The 24,871-nt window shown below is 33.5% G+C and overlaps 1 protein-coding gene across 2 annotated transcripts in view; it reads left to right on the top strand.

Moving 5' to 3' along the window:
• LOC140445042 (UBA-like domain-containing protein 2) overlaps positions 1–18,256 on the top strand; it is a 49,079-nt gene extending 30,823 nt beyond the window's left edge. For both annotated transcript variants that reach the window (XM_072536830.1, XM_072536831.1), the window contains exon 3: positions 12,294–18,256. In XM_072536830.1, the coding sequence (XP_072392931.1) occupies positions 12,294–12,470 (177 nt within the window). In that variant the 3' untranslated portion in view covers positions 12,471–18,256. The remainder of the gene's footprint in view (positions 1–12,293) is intronic.
• Positions 18,257–24,871: the final 6,615 nt, after the last annotated feature.

The raw sequence follows: 24,871 nt of genomic DNA, 5'->3' as shown, positions 1-24,871 counted from the left end.
TCCCTCCGTTGTGTTTTTTTCCACATCTGGGCATTCCGCTTTCGTTTTCCGGTCCTATTTACCGGCTTCATTGGAGTTTTTCCGGTTCTAATTCGGAACTTAAAGTGGAACTGTAGTCTGCTAAGCAACAACTGGCATTATTCCTACAAAATAAGTTTGTATAATAGTTATACATACTATTTAATTTGTCTTACGTTTTTAAGGCAACGACTTGATTGTTTGGACCAAGAATATTATGAATGTTACTGACTCTTTCCATTGGACTTGCTGCATTTCCATCTAAAGCTTTATAGTTTAGAGGACTCTCCAGTTTCGAAATTTAGCCCATTTATTGTCTCGAAATTATTTGTCAGTCAATACAGTAAGAAATCTACTTCAATAATATATTTTATGTTTTATTTGTTATAACAGTTCGCATAAACGTGTACCTGCCATCCCATAAAGGACATATTAACCCTTAACTGGTCCGGCGTCGTCTGACAGACAATTCCATATTTTTAATTATATTTTCTTGGAAATTGGCACCGCCCACAGGCAAGTCCTTCTATCTAATCCTTAAACTATTGGAGCTTGCCAAGTAGGTGTATTTGCGACAAGTTTCTCTCAGTTCCTAAAAAATTATCGCAATAATTAGGTCGAGAGTAGTTCCTCAGATGACGCCGGACTGTTGGTGTGACTCTTTTGTGTGTCGTGCATTTTTAGAAATTATGGCCGAGCCATCAAAACGAGTGCGTTTCACGAGCCATCAAAACGAAGACCATAACATTGAATCTGAACACGATACATGTTCGGAATTTTCTGATTCTGACGAGCCTGCAGATTGTGATAAATTAGCAGTAAGTGATAGTGACAAAACCTATGTTTATGGTAAAAATCGACACAGGTGGTGTACGTCAGAAATTATCCCCTCATCTAGAACACGTAAACACAACATTGTCATAAATGTGCCAATTCTAAAAACAAAGGCAAAAATATGCTCGGCGAGGCTGCGATACCCTTGTCTGTTTGGAATATGTTGTTTAGTGATAACACATTGAGCAGAATACAAACACAAAATTACGATCAATGCGTGAGAGATATTCTGCTAGTCCTATCCACCATCTTAGAGAAATATATGTTATTGAGTTAAGAGCATTTTTGGGACTCCTTGTTTACACTGCCATTTTCAACTCCAGTCACGAAAATATAGACCGTTTATTTGCAACAGATGGAACTGGAAGAGATATCTTCAAAACAGTCATGAGCAAAAAAATATTTGCTGTTCTTTTACTTGTTATCCGATTCGACAATCCTGAAGACAGGGAGGAACGCAAAAAAGATGATCCAACTGCAGCTATTTCATTTACATTCAATACTTTCATAGAAAATTGTCAAAGTGTATACGAACTTGGTCAATCTGCCACAATTGATGAAATGCTTGTAAGTTTTCGAGGTAAATGCCGGTTTAAAATGTACATGCCTAACAAACCAGCTAAATACGGACTCAAAATACACTTGCGTGTATTTTGAGACGCACATACGTGCGTCTTACGGATGCACGTAATGGTTATTGGTATAATGCTTATATCTATAGCGGAAAAGACTCGATGGATTTGGTATCAGTGACAAGTACAAAAAATTCCTAAAGCCTACACAAGCTGCGTTGCGCTTAGCCGAACCGCTCTTTGGTAGCAGCCGAATTAATACAGCTGATAATTTGTACTCTTCTATTCAATTAGTGGACATTTTACGAACGAAAAACTTGACTTATGTGTGCACACTGAAACAGACCTGAAGGGTCAACAATTTATGGATTTAGGGAAGAATGTACCTTAATTTCTCATGTAGAAAAAGTGGGAAAGGCTACAGTACTTATATTTTCAATGCATAGTAGACGTTATAGTGATCCCTCTACTGAAAAAGCAGAAATTATTTCTTATTATAATGAGAATAAGGGAGGTGTAGATTCCCTAGATGAGAAATGCTCCAAAAGTACCTCAAGCCACCGAACCCGAAGATGGCCCTTAACAATTTTTTTCCGCATATTGGACATTTATATAGCAAATTCATATATTCTACATCAGTGTTACAAAAACAATCCAGTAATAAAAGAAAAAAGTATTTTTGCTTTGGAGTTGGTTATGCAGTTAGTGCAAGATCACATGAAAAGACGAATGACAATGACGAACATTCCACGTCAATTACGTCTTACAATTAACCAGATAATTGGAGTTCAGGAAGAACAAGAGGACAATCAGACGGATGTTCTTATTTTAGAAAAACGCAAGATTTGTAGTTTGTTTGGGATGTACAAAACCACTATGTAAAAATTGCATATAAAATTGGTAAAGTTTGACTGATGCTGAAAACAAACATTTTTGATCGATTTTTATTTTACATAGTTTTTTTTTTAATAAGGTTATAATTTTTTCCGAAATGTAAAGTAAAATGTCTAATAGGTTACACTTTCTTTCCGCTGTTATTTTCTGGTAGATATTTAGAACCGGAGCTACAATAATCCGCCCAAGACTAATTTTCGGACACAGAGGACATTGCAAAACAAAAAAATGATAATTTTAACTGATAAAACTGACATTTAACTTGCACCAATACTCCTACTGCAGTGTAGGACATGGAAATCATGGAATGGAACCATAACCATATGGTTTTGGTCAGTAGCGCACCTAGAATTTGCCTCTGGGGGGGGGTTTTGGTTGGTCACCAAAATTTTTTTTATGATGTTACCTCCATTTTGAGTCCTTAAAATGTGTAAGTAACAGTGTCGGAATAGGGTCCTGGGGGGGGGTTTTAACCCCCAAAACCCCCCCCTCGGTGCGCCAGTGGGCAGAACTTTTAACACCATTCTATATTCAAAGAACAATAGATTTCTGTTTTGAAAAAAACTAGTTTTGTACAAACTGTCGCTTGAAACCCTATGGTTCTCAGGCCTCGTATTATTAAAAGCGATATTTTTAAAGTCTTTGATAAATTTATTTCATATCTCGTGATGTTTAATAGCTAATGGGACATCCCTTATACCGTAACGTAGAACGACGGATCTCAAGAGTTAATTAATTAACCTTTTAATGCTTTTATAAATGATCGAAAATAGAGAAAAATTTTCAAATAAAAAAACCAATCGTTCTTCATTCATCGTCGATAAGACAAATAAATGGCAGTTTGAATGGCTCACGCAAACAAGACGGAAAACTTGGATAAGCACTTGAGAAGAATAATTAAGCGAAATAAATTGAAGAATGATCATTATTCTCAAGATATAATTAGTGACCGTAACACAATAGTAATAAGGAAAACAAGTAAGATATTTATAAACATTTTTCTCAAACACATAGATTATAATATAAGTTTGTAAACATTTTGAATCATTCGTTTTAATTACTGCTTGGCAAGATGAATCAAAGTTTACAAGTTAAAATGATTGAATCAAAAGCCATTATATTAGATACGATAATATTGTTGATAAACCAATCTATTAAAAGTCTTTCAATTAATCGAAAAGTCCAAATACTTTGATAATAAAATATAATATTAAATGTTTATAAACTTAAGGAAAATGGAGTTAACCGTTAACTGGCGTCGTAGTTTACTCTGCCGTTAACTGCGTCCTGGGGCTACCGGACGCATTCTACTAAATTGGAAGAATTTAACAATATCTAAAGAAAAATCTTTGTAATTTGAGGAAAGTGTTTATTTAACATATAAATAGTAAGAAAACACATACTGTGTTTTCGTAGATGAACATAGAGTCATTAATATGGTTTTGAAACTATTTTATTGTGACATTTTTTGATTAATTACTGTATTGCAGATGTTCCAATTTGTATCCTATTACAATAAGAAGTGATTCATAAAAAAATTCCGATACAAAATAACGTATCTATTCCGACTATATAACCAGGAATGAATATATCTAATAATCTAATACATACAAGTAATTATTTATCAGAAATGAAATGAAACCGTAGTAAAAATAACGCTAATTAAAATCAATGATACCAATAATACTTTTTTTTAATTCTGAATAACTATATTGTCGTAATAAAAGTATCCTTGATGCACCATACAAGGTTTATATAGTATATCAAGAGAAGATAACTCTCGAACCAAACAGGAACTGCAACTTTTAGAAATTATGAACCTATAACTAAATTTCAATAAGCGATGCAGGACGTGTAAACAACGAAAAAATTGTATTTTAATTGTTAAATATGTTCAAAATTTATCTACTCAGTCCGATAGTAACAGTATACTATTAAGATCACTATCAATTTTTCTCTTTTCTTGATTATTAGTTTTTATTGCATAGTGTATCAATTATTGTAATCACTGAAAACATAGTTAGTGAAAAAATAATCATATTAATTAAATTAATGAATAATTTAAACGATTATACAAGTAACGATTGTTCAAGAATATTCAAAAACTAAACGAAATAACCATCTCTACTTTGCTGGAAAAATTGCTACTCGACGTCGTCGGCAACTAATACTGGCTCGGACCAGATTTACTATTTTGATGTTGAAGTGTTGTATTTTGAATGGATTTGTTAGTAATATTTTTGTCGTTTTGATGGTCAGGCCCGACCAGAGGGGGGGCAGGGGGGGGGGCAAAATCCCCGGGGCCCGGCCGTTAGCAAATTTAAAAAAAAAACCTTTTATTAAAATATTTTACAACAGATTGAATTTGCTTGCGGTTTTAATTATGAAATTATTATAAGAAATATTATGCATTTGGAAAAGGCAATATGCTAGAAATTATTTCTTTGCATAAGTTACAATTAATAAAAATATATCGGGAATACATTGCGCGTGGGAGCCCCTGATCGGAAGCTCGCTCTATCGGCCACTGCCAGACGATTCGCAGAAGCGCTGAACTTGGCGCGAAGTCTGTTTGTTTACGAGTTTACGAATATGCTCTTCGCATATTCTGTTGCCTACCAGTGTCCGTTGCTCAGGCCGAGAGATCATTTAGTGTTTTGAGCCGAATTAAGAATTGTTTAAGATCTACTATGGGCCAACAACGATTATCTGATTTGGGACTGTTAAGCATAGAGTCGAAACTTGCAAAAACTCTTGATTTCGACCACGTGATCCAAAACTTTGCGGATATGAAAGCAAGAAAAGTTATGTTGTAACTAACAGTTCTATTGTAAATAATTAAAAACAAAGTTTAATTGTTAAAACTGTTTTAATTTTCTTCCTTCCTGTGTCAATAGCATGAGTGTTCACTATTACATATCCCAGTTTATGAGTTATCAGATTTTTGGGAATTTTCGTTCAACTGGGTTTGGGGGGGGGGCAGGTTTCATCCCCGGGGCCCGACCTGGCTCTGGGCGGCCCTACTGATGGTTAAGTGACAATTTATGTTTATGCTGTTAATATTGAACTAGTAATAATTATTTGCTGTGCTTTTTAAAACTAATTAGTTAAGTATTTATTTTTATCTGTATAACGACTTTAAAGTGCATAGTGAAATACAAATGATCACTGTTGTTGAAAACAAAAATGTCATTGCTGATGAATTAGTTGAAAATACATGGAGTATTTCTCGAAAACGAACGGAAACGAAGGATTTTTTCTTCTTCTTTTTATATAGACATGACTCAGTCTGTTTTTCAATGTACCTCCAGTAAGTTTTCATTCTCTCGTTTTCGTGGTCTTTATACTGATCTTCTTCCTATTGGGGAACGGTCTCTTGCCGTCTTGACTACTCTATTTGTTGTCATTCGGTTTATATGATCGTTCGGTTTATGTGTCTTTTCCACATTGGACCTGCGCTTTGCTCAATGTCATCTTTCCATCTCATTTGCGGTCGACCTCTTGACCTTTTTGCGGTATATGGTCTCCAGCGGCCAATTTCTTTATTCCATCTTCCATCCTGATATCTTTCGTTATGCCCAGCCCATTTCCATTTTAATTTCAATGCATGTTCGACAGCGTCTGTTGTTTCGGTTTTGCATCTTATCCACTCGTTCCTCTTTTTATCTTTCAACGATATTCCGAACATCTATCTTTCCATAGCTCTTTGAGTTTTCTTTATTCTATCTAAGTTGCTCTTGGTACGCGTCCACGTCTGGGCACCATATGTCAGAACAGGTAGGACGCATGCATTAAATACCTTCGTTCTTAATTTTAAAGGTATTTTTTGGTTTTTGATAGTATATGAGAGTTTTCCGAGTGCAGCCCACCCCATTCTTATTCTTCTGGTTATTTCTTTAGTCTGGTTACTTTTGTCTGCTCTGATAGCTTGTCCTAAGTAAATATATTCTTGGACGTGTTCTATGTTTGTTCCACCTATGGTAATTACTGATTTGTCTTCTGTATTAGTCATTATTTTAGTTTTCTTTAGATTCATTTTTAGTCCTTTCTCAAGAGATGTTTTTTCTAGGTCTGAAATCATTATTCGTAGTTGTTCCATAGTTGTTTCTATCAGGAGTACGTAATCGGCGAATCTTTGATGATTTAAATATTTCCCGTTTATACAAATCCCTTTATTGTCCCAGTCTATAGATTTAAAAATGTTTTCCAACGCCAGAGTAAATAGTTTGGGTGAGATTGTATCCCCTTGTCTGACACCTCTACAAATTCTAATTAATGGAGTTTGCAAATCTCTGTCTAGCTGAATTCTCATAGTGGCGTTTTGATATATATTGTGGATTAACATTCTTATACTACCCCTAAAATCAAGGGTTGCCAGCTCCACTATCTTCGCCGTACCGGAAGTATTCTTCGTCGCCTTGGATGCCTTGACACTGGACAAGGGACCCTTAGCAGGTGCTAGCTTCTCGGGTCAAGAAGCTCCTGGAATCTGCGGGGGACAGGGATTGATTCACTTTCCCTGATAGGACTATCCAATAGAATCCAAGGGACTCCAAAGGAGTTCCTACCCGCTACCCGCTGTTCTAACCATGTATTTTGTCTTTTTTGGTGAAATTAACATGTTAAATTTTCTGGCGCTTATATTAAATTGGTGCAGTATACGTTGTAAATCGTCTTCACTTTGAGAGAGTAGTATTGCGTCGTCTGCATAGTAGATTATTTAAAGTTGTTTTTCTCCCATTTGGTATCCTTTTTTAGTTTTTACTTTTTTTATTATTTCATCCATAATGAGGTTGAACAATAGAGGACTCAGGGAATTTCCCTGTCTTATCCCATTGCCAGCTTCAATAGGGTCAGTGAGTTCTTCTACTTTTACTTTTATTGTGTTGTTTTGGTACGAAAACGAAGTGAAAGAAATAATTTGAAATGTATTTAAATATGAAACAATAGAAAATCCCAATAAACAATTTCTTTCAATGAAATCGTAGGCTTCCACGGCCAGAGTCAGAATTATAGTTTTCTTTTAGAGGCAATTTCTACAAACAAATATCTGGAACACCAATGGGTTCTCCCCTTTCCCCTGTCATTGCTGACATTTTCATGGAAGCCTTTGAGTCTTTAGCCCTAGAATCTTACCCCTTAAAACCAAAAGTCTGGTTCCGCTACGTTGATGATACATTTATCATCTGGCCCCATGGTCAACATACCCTTTCTCCCTTCCTAGATCATCTTAACTCACAACATCCGAGTATAAAATTCACAATGGAAGTAGAAAATAATCGGTCCCTTCCCTTTCTCGATGTGTTAGTCACCTCCAAGCCCAATGGCCGATTGGGTCACTCTGTTTATAGAAAAAAGACTCACACGAATCGTTACCTACATGCTTCATCACACCACCATCCTGCCCAAAAGAATTCTGTGATCAACTCTCTCATCCATCGGGCCATTTCGATTTCTGAACCTGACAACCTTAGAGAAGAACTTGGCCATCTGCAAAAAACCCTTGTCGCCAACGGTTACTCCAAGTCCACAATTCAAAATATTACACACCGACATCTACATCCCCCTTTACACCCTAGGACGACAGATTCAGAATCTTCGGGTAATACTCCTGTGGCTTTTCTTCCTTATATTCGAAGTGTCACTGATAGGATTGGCAAAATTCTTCGCAAAGAAGGTATCAGGACTACTTTTCGACCACCCAAGAAAATCTCACAATATCTACCCTCTCCTAAGGACCCATTACCACCCCTATCTTCCTGTGGTGTCTATTTTATTCCTTGTTCATGTGGACAAGTGTATATTGGCGAAACTGGTCGTTCCGTCAAAACTCGGATTCAAGAGCATCAAAGATGCATTCGATCAGGTCTTTTCTCCCATTCTGCAGTTGCAGAACACTGCCAAGAAACCGGTCATTCCATATTGTTCGAAAAAACCCATATTATTTCTAAGAGCCCCTTCTTTTATTCGAGAAAAATCCGCGAATCTCTAGAGATCCGAAAAAATCCACATAATATCAATCGAGAGGAAGGATACTACTTGTCTCCCATCTGGAATCTCAGTCTAGAGCCGCCGTCCGGTCCCGCTACCACGATGCAGCCACATGATTGGCCAGCGCGCGCTTCTTGACGTTCGCGCCACGGAGTGTGCCGATACGTCCCGACACGACAGGTCACCGCGACTATAAATAGAGCGGTAGCGGAGTAATCGTCGGATTCACTCCCCGCCTCTCGACGCGTTAGTGTTCTGAGCTGTTGGACGTGAATCCCTGTCCTGGCATTTGGTTTTCACCTCTGGCTGCGTTAAGTAGTTGAGTTACTGTGACCAAAAGCCCATCTTGGTAGTTAGTATTCGCCTCTGGTTGCGTTGAGTAACTGAGTTACCGTTGCTAACTACCCATCTTCCTGTGTTTTGTTTTCATTTTTTTTCTCCTGAAGAAGCTACATACAATTGTAGCGAAACGTCGAGATGAACCCACTTTTGGGTCACTCACAAATGACACGGTCCAAACCCGGAAAACTATAATTTCTTTCAATTATGGTCTCATATCTTGTTTTGTAGCATCATCTAAAAGCACGGACATTTTTGTCTTTGTACAACGGACAATATTGTTTTGTAGTAAAAACACAACAAAACTAATTCCACTATAAGTCAAATGCATGAAAATTTTAAAAATAAAAAGTTTTAGTTGTTTTAGTTTTAGTAGAAGTTCGTAGTCACAAAAGATCAAAAATAATTATTCTATTTTTTAGCCCTTAAATCTTCTATAACATGTAGTACACATTATAGTACACAGGTCTACAGTAAATATCGGTCGTTGTTGCATACATTGAGGGACAATATTCGTGCAAAATGTCTAGGAAAATTGAAAAATGGTTTTCGATTAGTATACGTGAATACTCTTGTCAATCTGTATGGATTTGGAGTGTCCACTGATACAAAGTTTTAGCTTTTTAAGGCCAAAATTTTAAATTATTTTCACAAGAGCACATAATTTACAGTTGATGGTTGTAACACACGTTTTTGAAGAGAAGAGAATTTTAATTGAAAAATAAAAATAAATGATTATACTCTGCTGGACAGAAACAACCGAACAATTTTCCAAATGCAAAACATGAACGTATTTCATTCAGAAAACTCAGTTTAATTCTAAAACTTTTATAACAAGAACAATAACAATGATATCTACCAGCAGCGTTCTGTTGTAATTAGTGCTAAAAATTAATTAATTTAATAACTCTCTGGAATAACCATTTTCCAATAAAATTTCTCTTAATTTGGTGAGGTCATAATTTACAAACTCATATGATAGTTTACATATTCTTTTCTTTAGACCTAAGACTGGTTTACCTATCTTATCTTAATTAAATTGTTTAAGAAAAATACAAAAATTAAGATTGCCACCAGGAATAATAAAACCTTAAATAATTTGTACACCAAAACAAGACTCCACTGCAAAGCTTAATGTTATTTACTCCACGTGTGGTAAATCTTACGTCGGTCACACCTCGCGTAACTTATCTCTTAGATTAACTTCTCATAAAAGTGCATGTGGTCAATGAGGATCATGTTTTCATTTTTCAAGAAGTAGAAATTTTGGAAAAGGAAATTAATTTATGTAAAAGAGAATTTAAAGAAATGGTTTGGATAAAAAATCAGTATTAATAAGATATCTATAATTTAACCATAATTTATAATAACATTTTGTCTTATTAATTAGAAGAATTTTAATAAAGAAGCAACAAAAGATAAGTAAAAAACAAATTCTAAATAATAGTTGGTTGCATTATCTTTCCGTATTTGATTTTTAATTCATTATTCTACTAATTTTACCTAGAGATTTTTTATGTATTTTTATCATTTTGGTATTTTTCTTCTCATGACGCCGTCTCCTTAATGAATTTCATATTAGAACCAGATATGCAACATAACTTTTTACGTATGGAAAAGAAGGTTTAGGTACTATTTCATTCAGTGGAGCTGACTGTAAGGTTGAAAAGATTCAACCGTTCTAATTTACAGCAACATTCTACAAGTAAAATCTAGCGAGAGATCAAAATTAAGACAATTTTGAAGATAAATTGCTAAATGAAGACATAACCGAACTTTTTGAAGTTAAAGATGTTTGAGCTAACCTTATATAATATTTAAGTGTTATGGAAAAACCTGAGAAGAATCATTAAACATGTATTATTTTTTTATTCGTTATTAAATTTTTCTTTACATAATTTAATTTATTCCTGCCACCACAAATTGTATAATCAAAAGAGATATTAAAACATTATTATGATTTCTTTGACAATTAATTAAATATTGGTGTGTTCCTAAATAAATTTTACATATATCTTACAGATAAGTAACCGCAACATAACTTTACGTGAAAAGACCGATACATTTTATTTTGTAAATAAATGTCTTTCAGATAACTATCTATCAGATATGACAATATTTATCTGGAGGTGAAAAGACCGGCCCTTTCATGAAAGAAGTTTATTAGTTTAAAAATTTAATTTTTAATTCTTTTGAAAATTTTGTTGATCCTAAAAAATTGGCTGCAAATTTGGTGATCGGTAAAAAATATAATACAAAACTTGTGCTTTCCCAATAAATAAATTGCCAAAGTAGAATTACGCAGGTTTTATACGTAGGCCGATTTTATAAGACGCCTTGACGCAAAAAGTTCAGCGACTCTCCAAAAGTGACTTATTTGTTATGAAAGTTGTACAACAGATTAAAATATTATTGTGTTGTCGTCCTAGCCTTAAATAGGAGGAAAACAGAATAAATTAAGGCTAGTGATTGTAGTAAGTAATCACTGACATTTTGAAATTATATGTATTATATATATTATATATATATATATATATATATATATATATATATATATATATATATATATATATATATATATATATATATATATATATACAGTAGACTCAATCTATAACGAGAACTGAAATGACAGACTAATTACCTCGTTATAAGGCGATCTCGTTATATCAGACAATCATAATACTGTGCATACATATGAATCTGTAGTTTTCTAAACCATTAACTTCCTATAGTGAAGCCATTCGGAGCAATATAAGATGCTAATAAATATTGTTTGAATGGCGTTTTTGAAAAAAAGTTATTTACTTTTATTGTCAATGAAATATATTAAAACATACAAGAGTTGTTTACTTTTATTATCAATGATATACGTTAAAACAAAAAAGCTGTACTTATATTTTTTTCCAACTACATAATGTATAAATCATATTTTCAAGGATAACATAAATTATTGCTTCTGCAATTTTAAGAACTCTGTTATTTTTAACTGCTTTAAATGGTCCAGTATCATTCTATCATATATTTTCTAAAGATGGGAAACAGTTGTATTTATTCATTGTAAAGAAGTTTATTGCGGGCTGCAGTTAAGTTTATTGAGGGGCTGTTTGAAAAGGTATTTATTTATAGCCACGACCGGACTAAAAACGTAAAAAACACGTTTTTGGATCTTATTTTCTCTCGTTATAACCAAATTTGCCTCGCTATAGACGGTTATAGTTCAATAGAAATTTCACGGGACATCTAATGTATCTCGTTATAAGCGAAACCTGGTAATAACCGTGTTCGTTATAGAGGGAGTATACTGTATATATATATATATATATATATATATATATATATATATAATATATACTATACTATACTATACTATACTATAATTGAACAAAAACAAGAAAACAACATAAATTTGTCAGCTAAATCTTTTATTTCTGTGCCAAATAATTTAATTGTAAAGTTTTTTATCTTTTAAGATGCGTGTCACCAAAAATTAGCTCGCGTGTCAGCATTGACACGCGTGTCATAGGTTCGCCATCACTGCCCTAGTGCACATGCTTAATTTGACTACCAAGTTTGACGGAAAAATAATTTACTTTTTGTTAATGGTTTTGTTATAAAAATAATATTCGTTATGATTCGTTTCAGGTGATAACTCCATGTAATACTCCAGCTACTCCGCCAAATTTCCCTGACACATTACTGGCGTTTTCCAAACTGTCGGCAGGCAACGGCAACAGTCCGTCCACGAATTCGGCAGGAGGCGCTCCTCTTCCACCACAGTCTCGCCGTTCCCCGCAGCCCATTTTTCACCAGCAGCGATAAAATAGTGCCAGTTGGCTTTTGTGCCCCCATTAAATCACATTTACGCTCAGTGTAAAAAACTTTGTATGTAAATTGGAGACTATGATAAATGCTAGTGAAATTTGTTGAGATATATATTTTGGTTAAGTATTTTGTTGAGAGAACACTGTTTTGATTTTTTCTTGTGGTAAAACAGAACAAGCAGAATTTTTTGTTGAAACGGTAGAACCGTCAGGATAGGTTGAGATTTCAAAATAATTGATTGATAAACGGATGGTCAATAAAGTTTGTCTTGTACAGTTTCTTGTCTTTCCAATGATATTCTCTAAATTCTATGTTAAATACAAGAATTGTTAAAAACTATATTTTTTGTGACGTACTTAAAAGAACAAATCACAGTGGTTCGAAATCTATTCGATTACTTAAATTTTGATATTTTTATGCTGTACGACTTCATTCGATTATTATTGCCAAATCATTAATCAAACCGCGAATTGGTTGTATCAGATCGGAGAATCCCTGATTGCACTATGTTTAAACTTATAATCGACGAGATAATACAAAACTCAGATTAAGCTTATAATATTGGACTTAATATGAGTAAGATAAACGATTAAACGCGTTATAAATTTTAATTGTGTACATTGTGAAAATTAGAGCAATTGAAATGGAGTTCTTGAGAAGAAGCTGAAAAGTAAGAAGACGGGATCGTACCAGGAATGAGGATATAAAAAGAAAAATGGCAGTAGAATAATACATCCTAAGCTACATTAAAGAAAAACGTTTAATTTGGTATGGACATGTGAGAAGAGCAGATCATACAAGACCGATATCGAAGATTTCGAATTGGAGCCCAAAAGAAAAGAGAAAAAGAGGCAGATCCAGAAGATCATGGAGAGATGAGGTGGACGTTGCCATGGAAAGACGAGACCTTAGAAATGGAGAATGGTAGGATAGAAAGGGCTGAAGATGTTGGGTGAAAGAAGGATGGCGGCGACAGCCGTAGCAATCCTTATCAAATAGCAAACATACAGAATGGCGGTCGTAACTCATCTACTAAGATAAGATAGCTCACCGACAGCGCAATTTTTAATTTCTAACAATTATATCAGCCCGCATCGTCCTCGGATGGCTCGTAAAGCCGTTGGCCCCGGCTACGTAAGTGGACGTTATCATGTAGGGGTGCTTGTGTGACTATAAGCGTGAATACAATAGTCAATAATGAAACATGGCACAAGTTCAAGAGAATGAATGATTTATGGCATGAAAACTATGTTAGAAGAGATGATCAATGTTGGTGTGTTAGCCAATCCATACATTAATAGGCGAATGATGTCTGTGGATTCAGAGATGTAAAGCACGACGTGGTTTAACTAACTTCATTTAACTCAAAAACTCAATTACAATTACTACTTGCATCAATAATTATTATCGCTTTGAAGTATTCGCACTGATGCGTAGAATTGCCAATACTAATCCCAGAACCTGCCCCTACTAGCTCAGAAAATTTTCTGATCACGTTAACGTCGACTGTTTTTCTAGCGCTTCTATTAATCAACCTTCATCTTCTTTCGAAAAAATGCTTAACGAAGGAATTAAATGCATTGGCAATGAATCAATAAAATACCTATCAAAGTATTAAAGATGTCACAAAGATTATACTTATTTTATGAAGAATTAAGTCTGATTTAAAATCACAAAATCAAAATACAAATGATTTCACTTTAGAACACGAGATCCTTTTTAAAGGCCAGATAATTATCATCCCAACTCAACTCCAACAATTGGTCCTATCAGAACTACATTGCACTTACATTGGCCTTACAAAGATGAAGCAACTTGCAAGAAAATATTGTTATTGGAAAAACATAAAGATACTGAATTATGGCAAAGTCCTGTCAACCTTGCGCTGAAACGAATTCTCCTTAAACAGCTGGCGGAGGGACGGTCGGAATTCTCGAAAGTCACCTCTTTATCGGAGTTGGCCCCGGCGAAGCTTCTGGGATTCTCTAACGCATCGGGCCGCAACAAAGGATATTAAACTCACAAAAATATTATAGTTTAAAATAATGACCAATTCAGGATCCAGAAAAGAAATTTATCAGTATAACCGTTGACGAATGGTAGATATAAATCGCATTATAAGGTTTTTTATAACATGAACTATAAACACCAAAGAACTTATTCAAGAACTTATAACCAGAAATAGCAGACAAGTAAATCAAAAGGAATATCTAATGAAGTGCAGATTAATGCAGTGCCCAGTTGCACTTTGTTCCAAGTCTATTAGTTTTTTTCCAAAAAGTACGATGTTTGTTTAGATCAGCAATTATTTTCTTCTCTGCATAAATCTGCCATTTTTTCAGTTGCGCTTCATGAAGTTGTAGAAGATCTTCAGTATAAGTATCAGAATTAAACAGAAATTCATTCTTAACAGATTCGGAACAGTGACAATGCTCCCACAGGAATTCAAGTTCTTGGCGCAATTTTTCAATAAATACCTTAATATTGGCTCGCTTTAACAATTCGTATTTTTGCATTTCCAGCCTTAAAGATTCCAGAGTTGATAGAGAACACCCTGTGTATTTTTTACGAAGTTCTTCCCTTTCCATAAAATCACTGTCTAGTAGAGTCCACAACTCTTCAACTCTGTTTCTTAATTGGCTTATTTCCTCTTTTGTATATGTTAAAGTTTTTGTCATCTTGTCATGAAACGTGTCAACGTGTCATGTCAAGATGACAAAAGATGACAAACGTTTCGTTTTTTTTATAACAGACGTGACCAAGCTTCATTCTGCTGATAGTAGTTATCGTACTCATTGTGCGCCAAGGTTTTCTCCTTAATTTGGTTTCAAGTCTGGTGTAACGTGTTGGATTTGTAAAGCTCTTGCCATAAATAGGACCATTTCTTCAAAATTCACTGTTTTGCAATGGTTATTTGTTCATCTGTGGTTGATCTATAACATTTGTTAAAAACTTTAACTTTACTTTACTTAATCAGTAGAACCCATTTGTACCTTTCGGTGTTGGGCCGTTTACAATACAATTCATTAAATTACAATATTTGACAGTCTTCTGAGGTGTCCTAGCTCTTAACGAACTTTCTCCATTCCTTCCTATTGGATGCCATCTGTGTTGCTTCCTGCCAAGTCTTACCCTTACTCTGCAGTATCTGCGAGATGTTACTGTTCCATTCTTTAATGGGTCTTCCTCTTCTGTTCTTCCCTATTGGTTTGGCGTCCCACACTCTTTTTACTTGTCTATTATTGTCCATCCGGGTTAGATGTCCGAACCATGCCAATTTTTTCTCTTTGATTGACTCGAGTATCGGTTTGATTTTGAGTCTTTCTCTTATTTCTTCATTTCTGATTCTATCAGTTCTTTTTACTCCTATCGTTCTTCTGAGGTATTTCATCTCTGCTGCCTGAATTCTGCTCTGATGTCTTTTGTTTAATATCCAATTTTCTGCTCCATATGTCACTGTAGGTCTATATATTGTTTTGTATATTGTCATCTTGGTCTTTGTTGATATTTCTTTGTTATTAAGGAATCCTCTATTTAGTGCTTGAAATAGTTTTCCTGTGTTTTCCATTCTGTTGTTAAGATCATCCTTGATGTCTCCTTTGTTGTTGATTACTGTTAAAAACTTTAAAATTATCCAAAATGGATTTATAAATTTTCAGAACGTTTTCACTGTATCGGACCATGTACATAATGACTTCTAAAAACATGCCAAAACGAGTTTATTTGAAAAAAGTATACATCGAGTCATGCATTACATGAATTGTACTATTACAAATACGATCCTCCCCGCAATTGATTCTACGAATTCTGCATTGAATAAATTGAAGGCAATTAAAAAAAAGTTTATTTCTGAGAAAAAAGTTAAATCTCTTTACTATCAAAATTACGGAGTTAGTCTATTTAATAGCAAAATTAATCAATGTACTGACATTATAGTCGAAATATGTTTACATAGCAAAATGAAGACACAACAGATGAATCAATAGCCTAATCATTAGCTATATCAACGATTGATGCAACGAAGGAAATACATTCATTATACAAGCGTCAATAAAAAATTGAAAATTTCGCCAAAGGAAGCACTGGAATACAAAGTAAACGCTTAACTTGCATGATACGAAACAGGAATAATTACAGCCCAACAAAATAAAAAAAAAATGGTGCTTGAGAAGTAACGGATTTTTGATGCTCTGATTTAAAAAAATGTCTTCTTTTTCATAGTAGTTTTTTCTTTGGAATCGATTTTATAATTCTAACTTCGCTCGAAAATACAAAATGTACACAAAGGCACCTGGAAATCAAGAGATAAGAGATGGAATTTAAATATGATAGATACCTTTTTCCATTTTTATTGAAATAAACAATATTATAACAAAACCTTCTCTCCGCTACTTACATGCTTCTTGGTAAAAGTCACATGGACAGCTAAACGATACGATCACGTTCATGACTAATTTCATTTTTATTTATTAGAGGCACGTTCTTTGCAGCTTGTGTCTTTCTTTTAAATTCAAAAATTGAAAGGCTTGCCCATTTTTCGATTTTTGTAATCAACGTGCGATGTTCATTAAAGCAAATGTCATTTACTGTACTACAAAATTCAAAGTTTTCCACTTTCTGGAATTTTAAAATGATGTATAACCTAATTAAAAAACAATCTAATGAATAATTCTTAAAATTAGACACAAGTGTAATTACATTATTCTACTAGATTATAATATAGTGCATACTTGTATTCTCCATTTAATGTTTACTAAAGCTAAAACACAAGTCAAATCGGCAATAAAAACACTTTTAAAATGTGAAGAAGTAAGATCATCTCTATTAAGTGTTTGAGCACGAACACACACAACGTGCACCTCGCTTTACCTCTGTTTTATTGCATGCGGAGATGCATGCTTCTTGCCTCTAGAGGCACGAGGACAGTTGCATAAAAAGAATTATCGTTTAAAATCGCCGTTATTTGAACAATTTAATAATTAAGTCATTATATTATTATGTAAGAGCAACACATGCAAATTTATTGACCATTCTGCTAATTTATGCTGTAGTTTTATTTACCCATAATAAAAATTTGTGATGATATTCCGATCGAAATAACGTCTTTTAAAATGTACTAACAATTTTAAAAAATAAAGACCTTTAGTAAATAACAGGCTTGTTTGGTTAACAGATACTGTATAGACTGATAAATTATTCAAATGTTCCAATCAGGTGTATGTTTATAAATCTTGCATGTATTAAAAAACTCACAAACGAATGTGTTCTTTATTGGTTGCCAGCACGAAATAGTTACTTCTAAATATAGAAACCTGTTTCTCAACTATGTTGTTATTTTATTTGATTTTCTATCATAGAAATGTGAAGCTAAAGGGTGTTGTAATTATAGTCCTAATGTTTGTTTAGAGTTTAGGAAACTGTACATAAATTATTATAGTTAAATGTGTGTTTCTACTTTTTTTTTATTTCAAATTCTCGTCTAAATCGTAATAATTTTATTTTTACAAATGAATAACTAATTTGAGAAACCCCATATGTCAAAAAATGAACATTTTGAAAAGTTGAAAAAACTGTTTAAAAATTTAAAAATTCATAAAAGTATATCCAATATGAAGTATGGGTACTTCCTGTAAAGTTTTTAACCAAAACAAAAAAATCTTCTGATTGTGTGGGAGAAAAAGAATAAAATGTCGGTGGACATGTGGGGTTTCTAGAATAAACACAACATTTTTTTGGAAAAATTGTTTATTAGTTTAAAACAAGATAGAATACATAAAAAATAATCCGCTCAATCTTAATTAACATCGTCTTCATCGCTACCAACAGTTAGCCATTCAAATATTTGCAGATAAAAACTTTGGGACTTTTGCATTAGGGTATGCAACTACTTCGGGAAAGGATGTGGCAACAGTAGATGTTTCTAACCTAAATTCATGCTTTATTAGGCCATCAATTAAGTGGCGAGCAGTCGCAACACCTTAGTTCTTGCTCTAACACCTCTTCCGTAAGATGGTTAATGATTCTAAGTCTTTGATCAATGTGTTCTCTTCATCCAGTACGTATAGGAAATTTTTTTTGTGTTTGAACTGACAACGAAACATAATCTTTTACTAGAAAAAGCGGGTTATTTTTTATTTTTCCTTCACCTTAGCAAAATCCCTGTCACATTCTTCTTCTTTGTGTGCCGTGCTTGTATTCAAGCGTTGGCTATCGTCATATTGACAAGCTGATGAAATGATTCTCGGTCGGCAGCTAGATGAAACAGTTCCTCGACCGTTCGACCTGTCCATTGTCTAATGTTACGCAGCCAGGACAGGGCTGATTTTGATGATGTTGATCAATGCTCGCTCTTTGTGCACGGTCTCTAGCACGCGTTCGTTAGATATGTGTGCTGTCCACGGGATTCTGAGCATGCGACGGTAACACCATAACTCAAACGCTTCTAATTTGTTACATGGCATGTAGAAATGTCACACTTTGAAATCGTCCGAGGACTGTACGGGCTAAGCACATTCTAAGAACTGTATGGTACTTATTCTGACCACCACATCCATTAGAAAAAAATATGGAAATGTTTAATGTTTGGTGGAATATCTCTGTGTAAGAAATATAAAATCCTTAATAAAGAAGCAAACCTGTTTTTAGTTCTTGGATATTAAAAATACTTAATGCTAGTTGATGAAGGTAAAATGAAGAGGGAGGGCAAGATTTTGCATGTAGTCGACGCAAATTGCTCCCACCGTGGTATCTGTTTGGCATAACTCTTAAATCGACTTCATCTTGCTATAACATTTTTTGGCTCTGGTGAACAATTTTCTCCGCCACAGCTACACGTTTAGCAACGTCGTTTAGGACCTTGGACTTAATTTTGTTGGAAAGTTCATCACAGGTGCAGCAGGTGTCGACCTGTGGTCTACCAAAAGACAAGCTAAAATGCTCCTTGAATATCTTGCGGTAAAAGCTGTACTTCACAGATGATTCGGGATTTTTGTAAGAAATAGTTCATGCATTTTCTTAATGTCCAATGTTTCACTAACGTAGTGAAATTCACGGCTACTATATTGTAAATTTTTTACTGGAAATAAACGAATATATTTCTCCACTTCTGGCCACCCCTCCAGGTTTGGAATTCCCTGGCGTATTTTTACCTCTTCTATCGTTAGGTGATTTTCCCAACGACAATAAGTTAGCCAAGCGCCGAACACGGTCTACAGTGGTCCCATGAATACCAACAAAATTAGTTTTAGAGACACTATTGGTGGTTACACACATAAAGTGGTTTTAAATTATCGTGATCTACTCATAAGTCGTTTCCTTGCAATTTTTGAACACTCAATTAAAGTCTGCATATATGAATCTTGTTCATTTTTCGTCTCTAGACTATAAAATTCATCACAATTCTCTTGCCAATCACCTTCGGGAATTTCAAGACAACAGCGTGACCTACAAATAAAAGTAAAAAGCTTACATAAGTTATATTTTGATCGACAAAAACCCTTTTTTGTCGATCAAATCGACAAAAACGATTTACTTCGGTGTCTCTGTAATTCAGATATCTTTGTCCTTCACTTGCGCACTTTTAATTACTTTATTTTTATAAATAACTTGTTTCAGTTTATTTTTGCGGTTTTTAGGAATAACTTTCACAGAACGATCCTCCTTGGACGACAACATTGTAAAAACTAAACAAACATATTCATCAACACATGTCACTTGTCACGTAGGCGTTAGAAGTCGTTTATTCGAGAAACACCACATGTCCAGGACTTTAAAACGACACAGACCAACTCGTTTTAACTGACAAGAACCACGTGTTCAAGTCGAGCAAAGAAACATGTTGCTCTTTAAGTATTAAATTTTTTATCCAATGTCATCGACCTAGAGTCACCTTAGAATTTAAATTTAGAACAATGTAAAACCATATATTGATGTCACAGCTACAATTTTAGTGTTAGCTTCAATTACAAAGAAGGCACTGAAGATGATTTGATCTAGATAGAAAACGTCACGTTATGCTACTGTATAAATTTTGACGACACTTTTTTAAAAGTTTTAATATGTTTTATACCTAAATACAAATGTGAAGTGTTTTACTTCTGTATCAGTTTTTTAAACGATGGTATACAGCCAACTACTGGGATTTTTCCATTAATTTTTACATTACAAACTCTTATTTCGGTTTGTTCACTCAAATCTTGAAAATAATCAATTGTCATTATACTTCTTGAAATGTTATAGTTGACAGGTAGAAGAATAACGTCCAAAAACACGGCGGCTTCGCGTTGCAATAAGAAAAAGAATGAACGACGACAGTCAGGAAGAAATGAAATATTCAACGCTAAACCATAGATGCGCTTGCCTCGGCGTCTTGCTTAATTCTGCTCTCTTCATAGAGATAAATCCCGCTTACCTAGAGGTGGTGCGAGGCGATGGTCTCGGAATATTTCTAACGTGGAGTGCATAGTAACAAATTAGATTATTCTTAATCTTTAAAGCTGCCATCTTTAAGCTTTTGTATAAAATTGAGTATGCATGCAGTTCTTGAGAAATGCAATTTATATTAGATAGGGTCTCAAGAAGTTGATCCTTTAAAAGCACTTTTATCGAGCGCTCTGGGATAATTAATGACAAGTGTTTCTCAGGCTTGATAAACCTATGGATATAGTCAATTTTAACGTGGGAATTCAAAGATATGAAATTAGCTTTTAAATAAGGTAATAATATATTAAAAATAATAAAAGCAGATATATAAAATATCTACTAAATTTTTTTCCAAATACAAACCAATTATGGAAAAATTTTCTCCACTCTAAGGCTGATTTAAATAGCTTTTTTGAGGTAATAAAAAACGTTATCCACGTATCTTTTGTTTGATGGTGATGGTGAACAAGAATAAATCATTAGGTGATAAATCGGGTGAATAGGGACAATGATACATCAATTGAACGTTTATCCGATTAGCGGATAGATTTGGCAATCTTCAAACCCCTAGTTGCCAGATTGAAACAGATGTTTGTAATTAATCTTGAAAGAGACAAATATATACTCGTTATTGTTTTATATAAATTAAAAATTTCAGAAATTATAAATTGTACTTTTTAAAAGCTTTATCTCTTTATATTTGAAGCATACAATATATGCATTATAAAAACATCCCAGGGCTGCAAAACCGAAATATTTTGTTCCATGGTTGATATTTGTAGCTATATTCGGCTTGTACTTTCGTTAAAGTCAACCAAGAAATTAAAAATTTAGTGTAATGTCTGAAAGTCTGTGTGTTCAAAACCAAACACAACAGCACACGAGAAAGATGAAAGAACTACATCTATAAAATACCCCGTGAATGCAACAATTTCTATATGGGAGAAACCGCAAGACCACTAAGTGTCAGGATAAACGAGCATGAATCATACATCAAAAACATAGATGAGACACATCACAGATATGCAAACATGCCTGTTATATCGAACACAGAGTACAATGGAAACATGCGTCAATAATGATGAAAGAAACACACATGAAAAAGAGAAAAGTCAAAGCTTTGATCCTACTTAATGAAGAAAAATGTGTAGCAAACCCATCAGCAGAATGTAGCAAGCTTTGGTCGCCAATACTCAAAGAAGTTAAAACCATACTAACAATAGTTGATTAAAGGCCGTCGCAGATATATCGTTTAGAATTATACACAAACATATGCAATACACAAACATATAATCTACGTAAACACACATTTCACAAACAAATAAGACAAGAAAACACACAAAACAGTCAGAATTTGATATTCCGAAGGTAAAATTATCACCCTTAGATTTTTTTCAACCAAAAGCAGGCTATTACCTACACGATCGAGACTAAGTAAGTCAACCATCAATTTTGACAAACAACATATAAAAAAAACCTCTTTTTTGAAAATGATTTCCGTAGTGGAAATCGAAACGCCAAACGTTAGTTAAAAATGTAATTATTCATTACAAGCCCATATAAACGTATTATCCAAACGGATTAAAAATTTCAGTGGAACCATCATAAATAAACCTTAGAGTACATTTTGAATTTATTAAATTTTTAATTGGAACCCACTCAGTTGGCTGGTATCTATTTAAATATATACCATTGTACATTAGAAGTTATTTACTTCATTGTAGTTTTTTTTTCATTATATTATGTTTTCCATAATAATGCCATTTAATAAAAACTACCTGAAGACTAATCAAGAGACGATTTCCTAACTATAACTAAATAGTACAAAAATTTATTAAACTATTAGATAATGCAAGTTAATAAACCACTATCGTACTTCCGACGGCGTATATTGTACGTGAGATAATATTTTAAGTGTCAGCGTTGCCAACCTTACTGATTCGATCATATGAAAACCAGCCTATACGAAACCGAAACATTTCATGTACAAATATAACTGTTTATGCCTGAAGCAGCAAATTGTACTACTTCTAGAACATACAGTAACGAATATTATTAGATGCTTTTATATACCTAGAGCGGTTTTAAGAAATTTTCTGTTGCTCAGTAATCATATATCTTAAAATTTTACTACACTATTACCAGATCCCGTTATTATTCGTAAATTCATACAAATTTTATGTAGAATCTAAAACGATACACTATACAGTATACTGATATACTCTAAATTTTAAAAGACTAATTTTCTATATAATGTAGGTGCATAATACTTTTTGGACTTTGTACATAATACTTTGGACACCTGGTATCTTGGCATCTTATAGTAAAATTCAAACCTGTAGCGTTTGTATTTATTACAAATAAATTATATATCTAAGTTCTAGTCTTTCTGGAACAATTCCACGTTGACTGTCTTTTGACAATATTAAGCGCAATCGAGTGTTATCAACCAATAATGATACACAAGCCGTAACAATATATCAAATTTATAAAATATGTTATATTAAGTCAAAACCTTTTTCACTTCATTCTTAAATTAAACCATTTTAAAATTGTATGAATCTTAAAGTTAACAATACAAGTGCATTTTAAAAATTTTGAACCACATGTATGAATTTCAGAATATTTGAAAAATATAGTTTTTTGAAAACTTCATCAAATGTTGTTTTTTTTAATAAAACCTGCACCATCTGGTTAAACAATAACCATTAAAGAGTATTGGATTTATTGAAGAAGAAAGAAAGTTAAAGAAAAGAAGAAGAAGATTGATTGAAAAATGGAAGATATGCATTTTGTTCTAAAACTCTCTGTGTCATCAAGTTTTTTAAAGTATATCTATCTATCTATACAGCCCTTGATGTCCAACTTTGGGCATAGGCCGTCTCTTCCTTCTTCCACGTCTCTCTATTGTAGTCAGTTTGTATCCACTTCGGGCCACTTTCAAGTATATATTAAGTATAAATTATAAATTACGTAGAACGAGAATTTTATAAATAAACCATATAAATGAAATTAACTTTTGGCAAGGACAATCGATAGTAGTTTTAAACGCAAAACAAATTCTAAGTAAATATTGAGTATACAACATTAATGATCAAATCTTCGTTGGAGTGACAACAAACCAAATACCCGCCTAATAAAACATGATATTATAACATAATAACGCAAGTTTAAAAAGAGAATATCACAAGAATACAAATGAATCACCAGCTTTCATAACAAATAATAAATTAAGCAAATATATTAAGAACAAGATCCAAAAGAAAAAGCACTTACACCGTGGTGTACACAAAATTACATGTGGTGACTGCCTAAAAACTTACATCGGTCAATTTGATAGAACCTTTAACAAACGTATAGCAGAACACAAAAAGCCGTTTTGAATAATAAAAACAGATTCTATGTATGAGCTTCACCTTCTAGTGCATAATCATTCTTTTAATGACCAATTTCAAATTCTCTATTTTCAAAGTAAAGGCCTTAAGCTGTCTTTATTAGAATCTATGGAAATTAATACATTAAAAAATGTAGATATAATTCTGGATGAGCAACTTGAGACAAACAGCTCTCCCCTTCTCAACTTATTCAGGTAAAGACCATAAAGTGTAGACTCATAGCAAACAGCTGTAGTGAAAATAAATTTTAATACATTTTGTGGAGGTGTAAAAAACAAAAGTTTTCAGTGTTTTATTCTTAGATAAAACGAATTTAAATTAAGTAACGGCCAAATCCATTACAAATGGATCAATAAAAGCCTACCTAAGTAGGTGTTAACAAGTGAAAAACCAATTTAATATTCGCTATCGAAAGCGACTAATAATCTTGAAATAACTAATATGCATAACATAAAGAAATAAAGATAATTATGATGATATTCCCTGGATACTTTAACAGAAAATCTGAAAGTCAGTATTAAAAATGCAACAGAAAACATTGTCCTAAACAAAATATATTACATACAATAAACCAAAGAACAA

The sequence above is a fragment of the Diabrotica undecimpunctata genome, chromosome 7 (assembly GCF_040954645.1).
Source record: "Diabrotica undecimpunctata isolate CICGRU chromosome 7, icDiaUnde3, whole genome shotgun sequence".
NCBI lineage: Eukaryota > Metazoa > Arthropoda > Insecta > Coleoptera > Chrysomelidae > Diabrotica > Diabrotica undecimpunctata.
The sequence above is the reverse complement of the archived record's forward strand: the minus strand, read 5'-3'. Positions and strand labels throughout refer to the sequence as shown.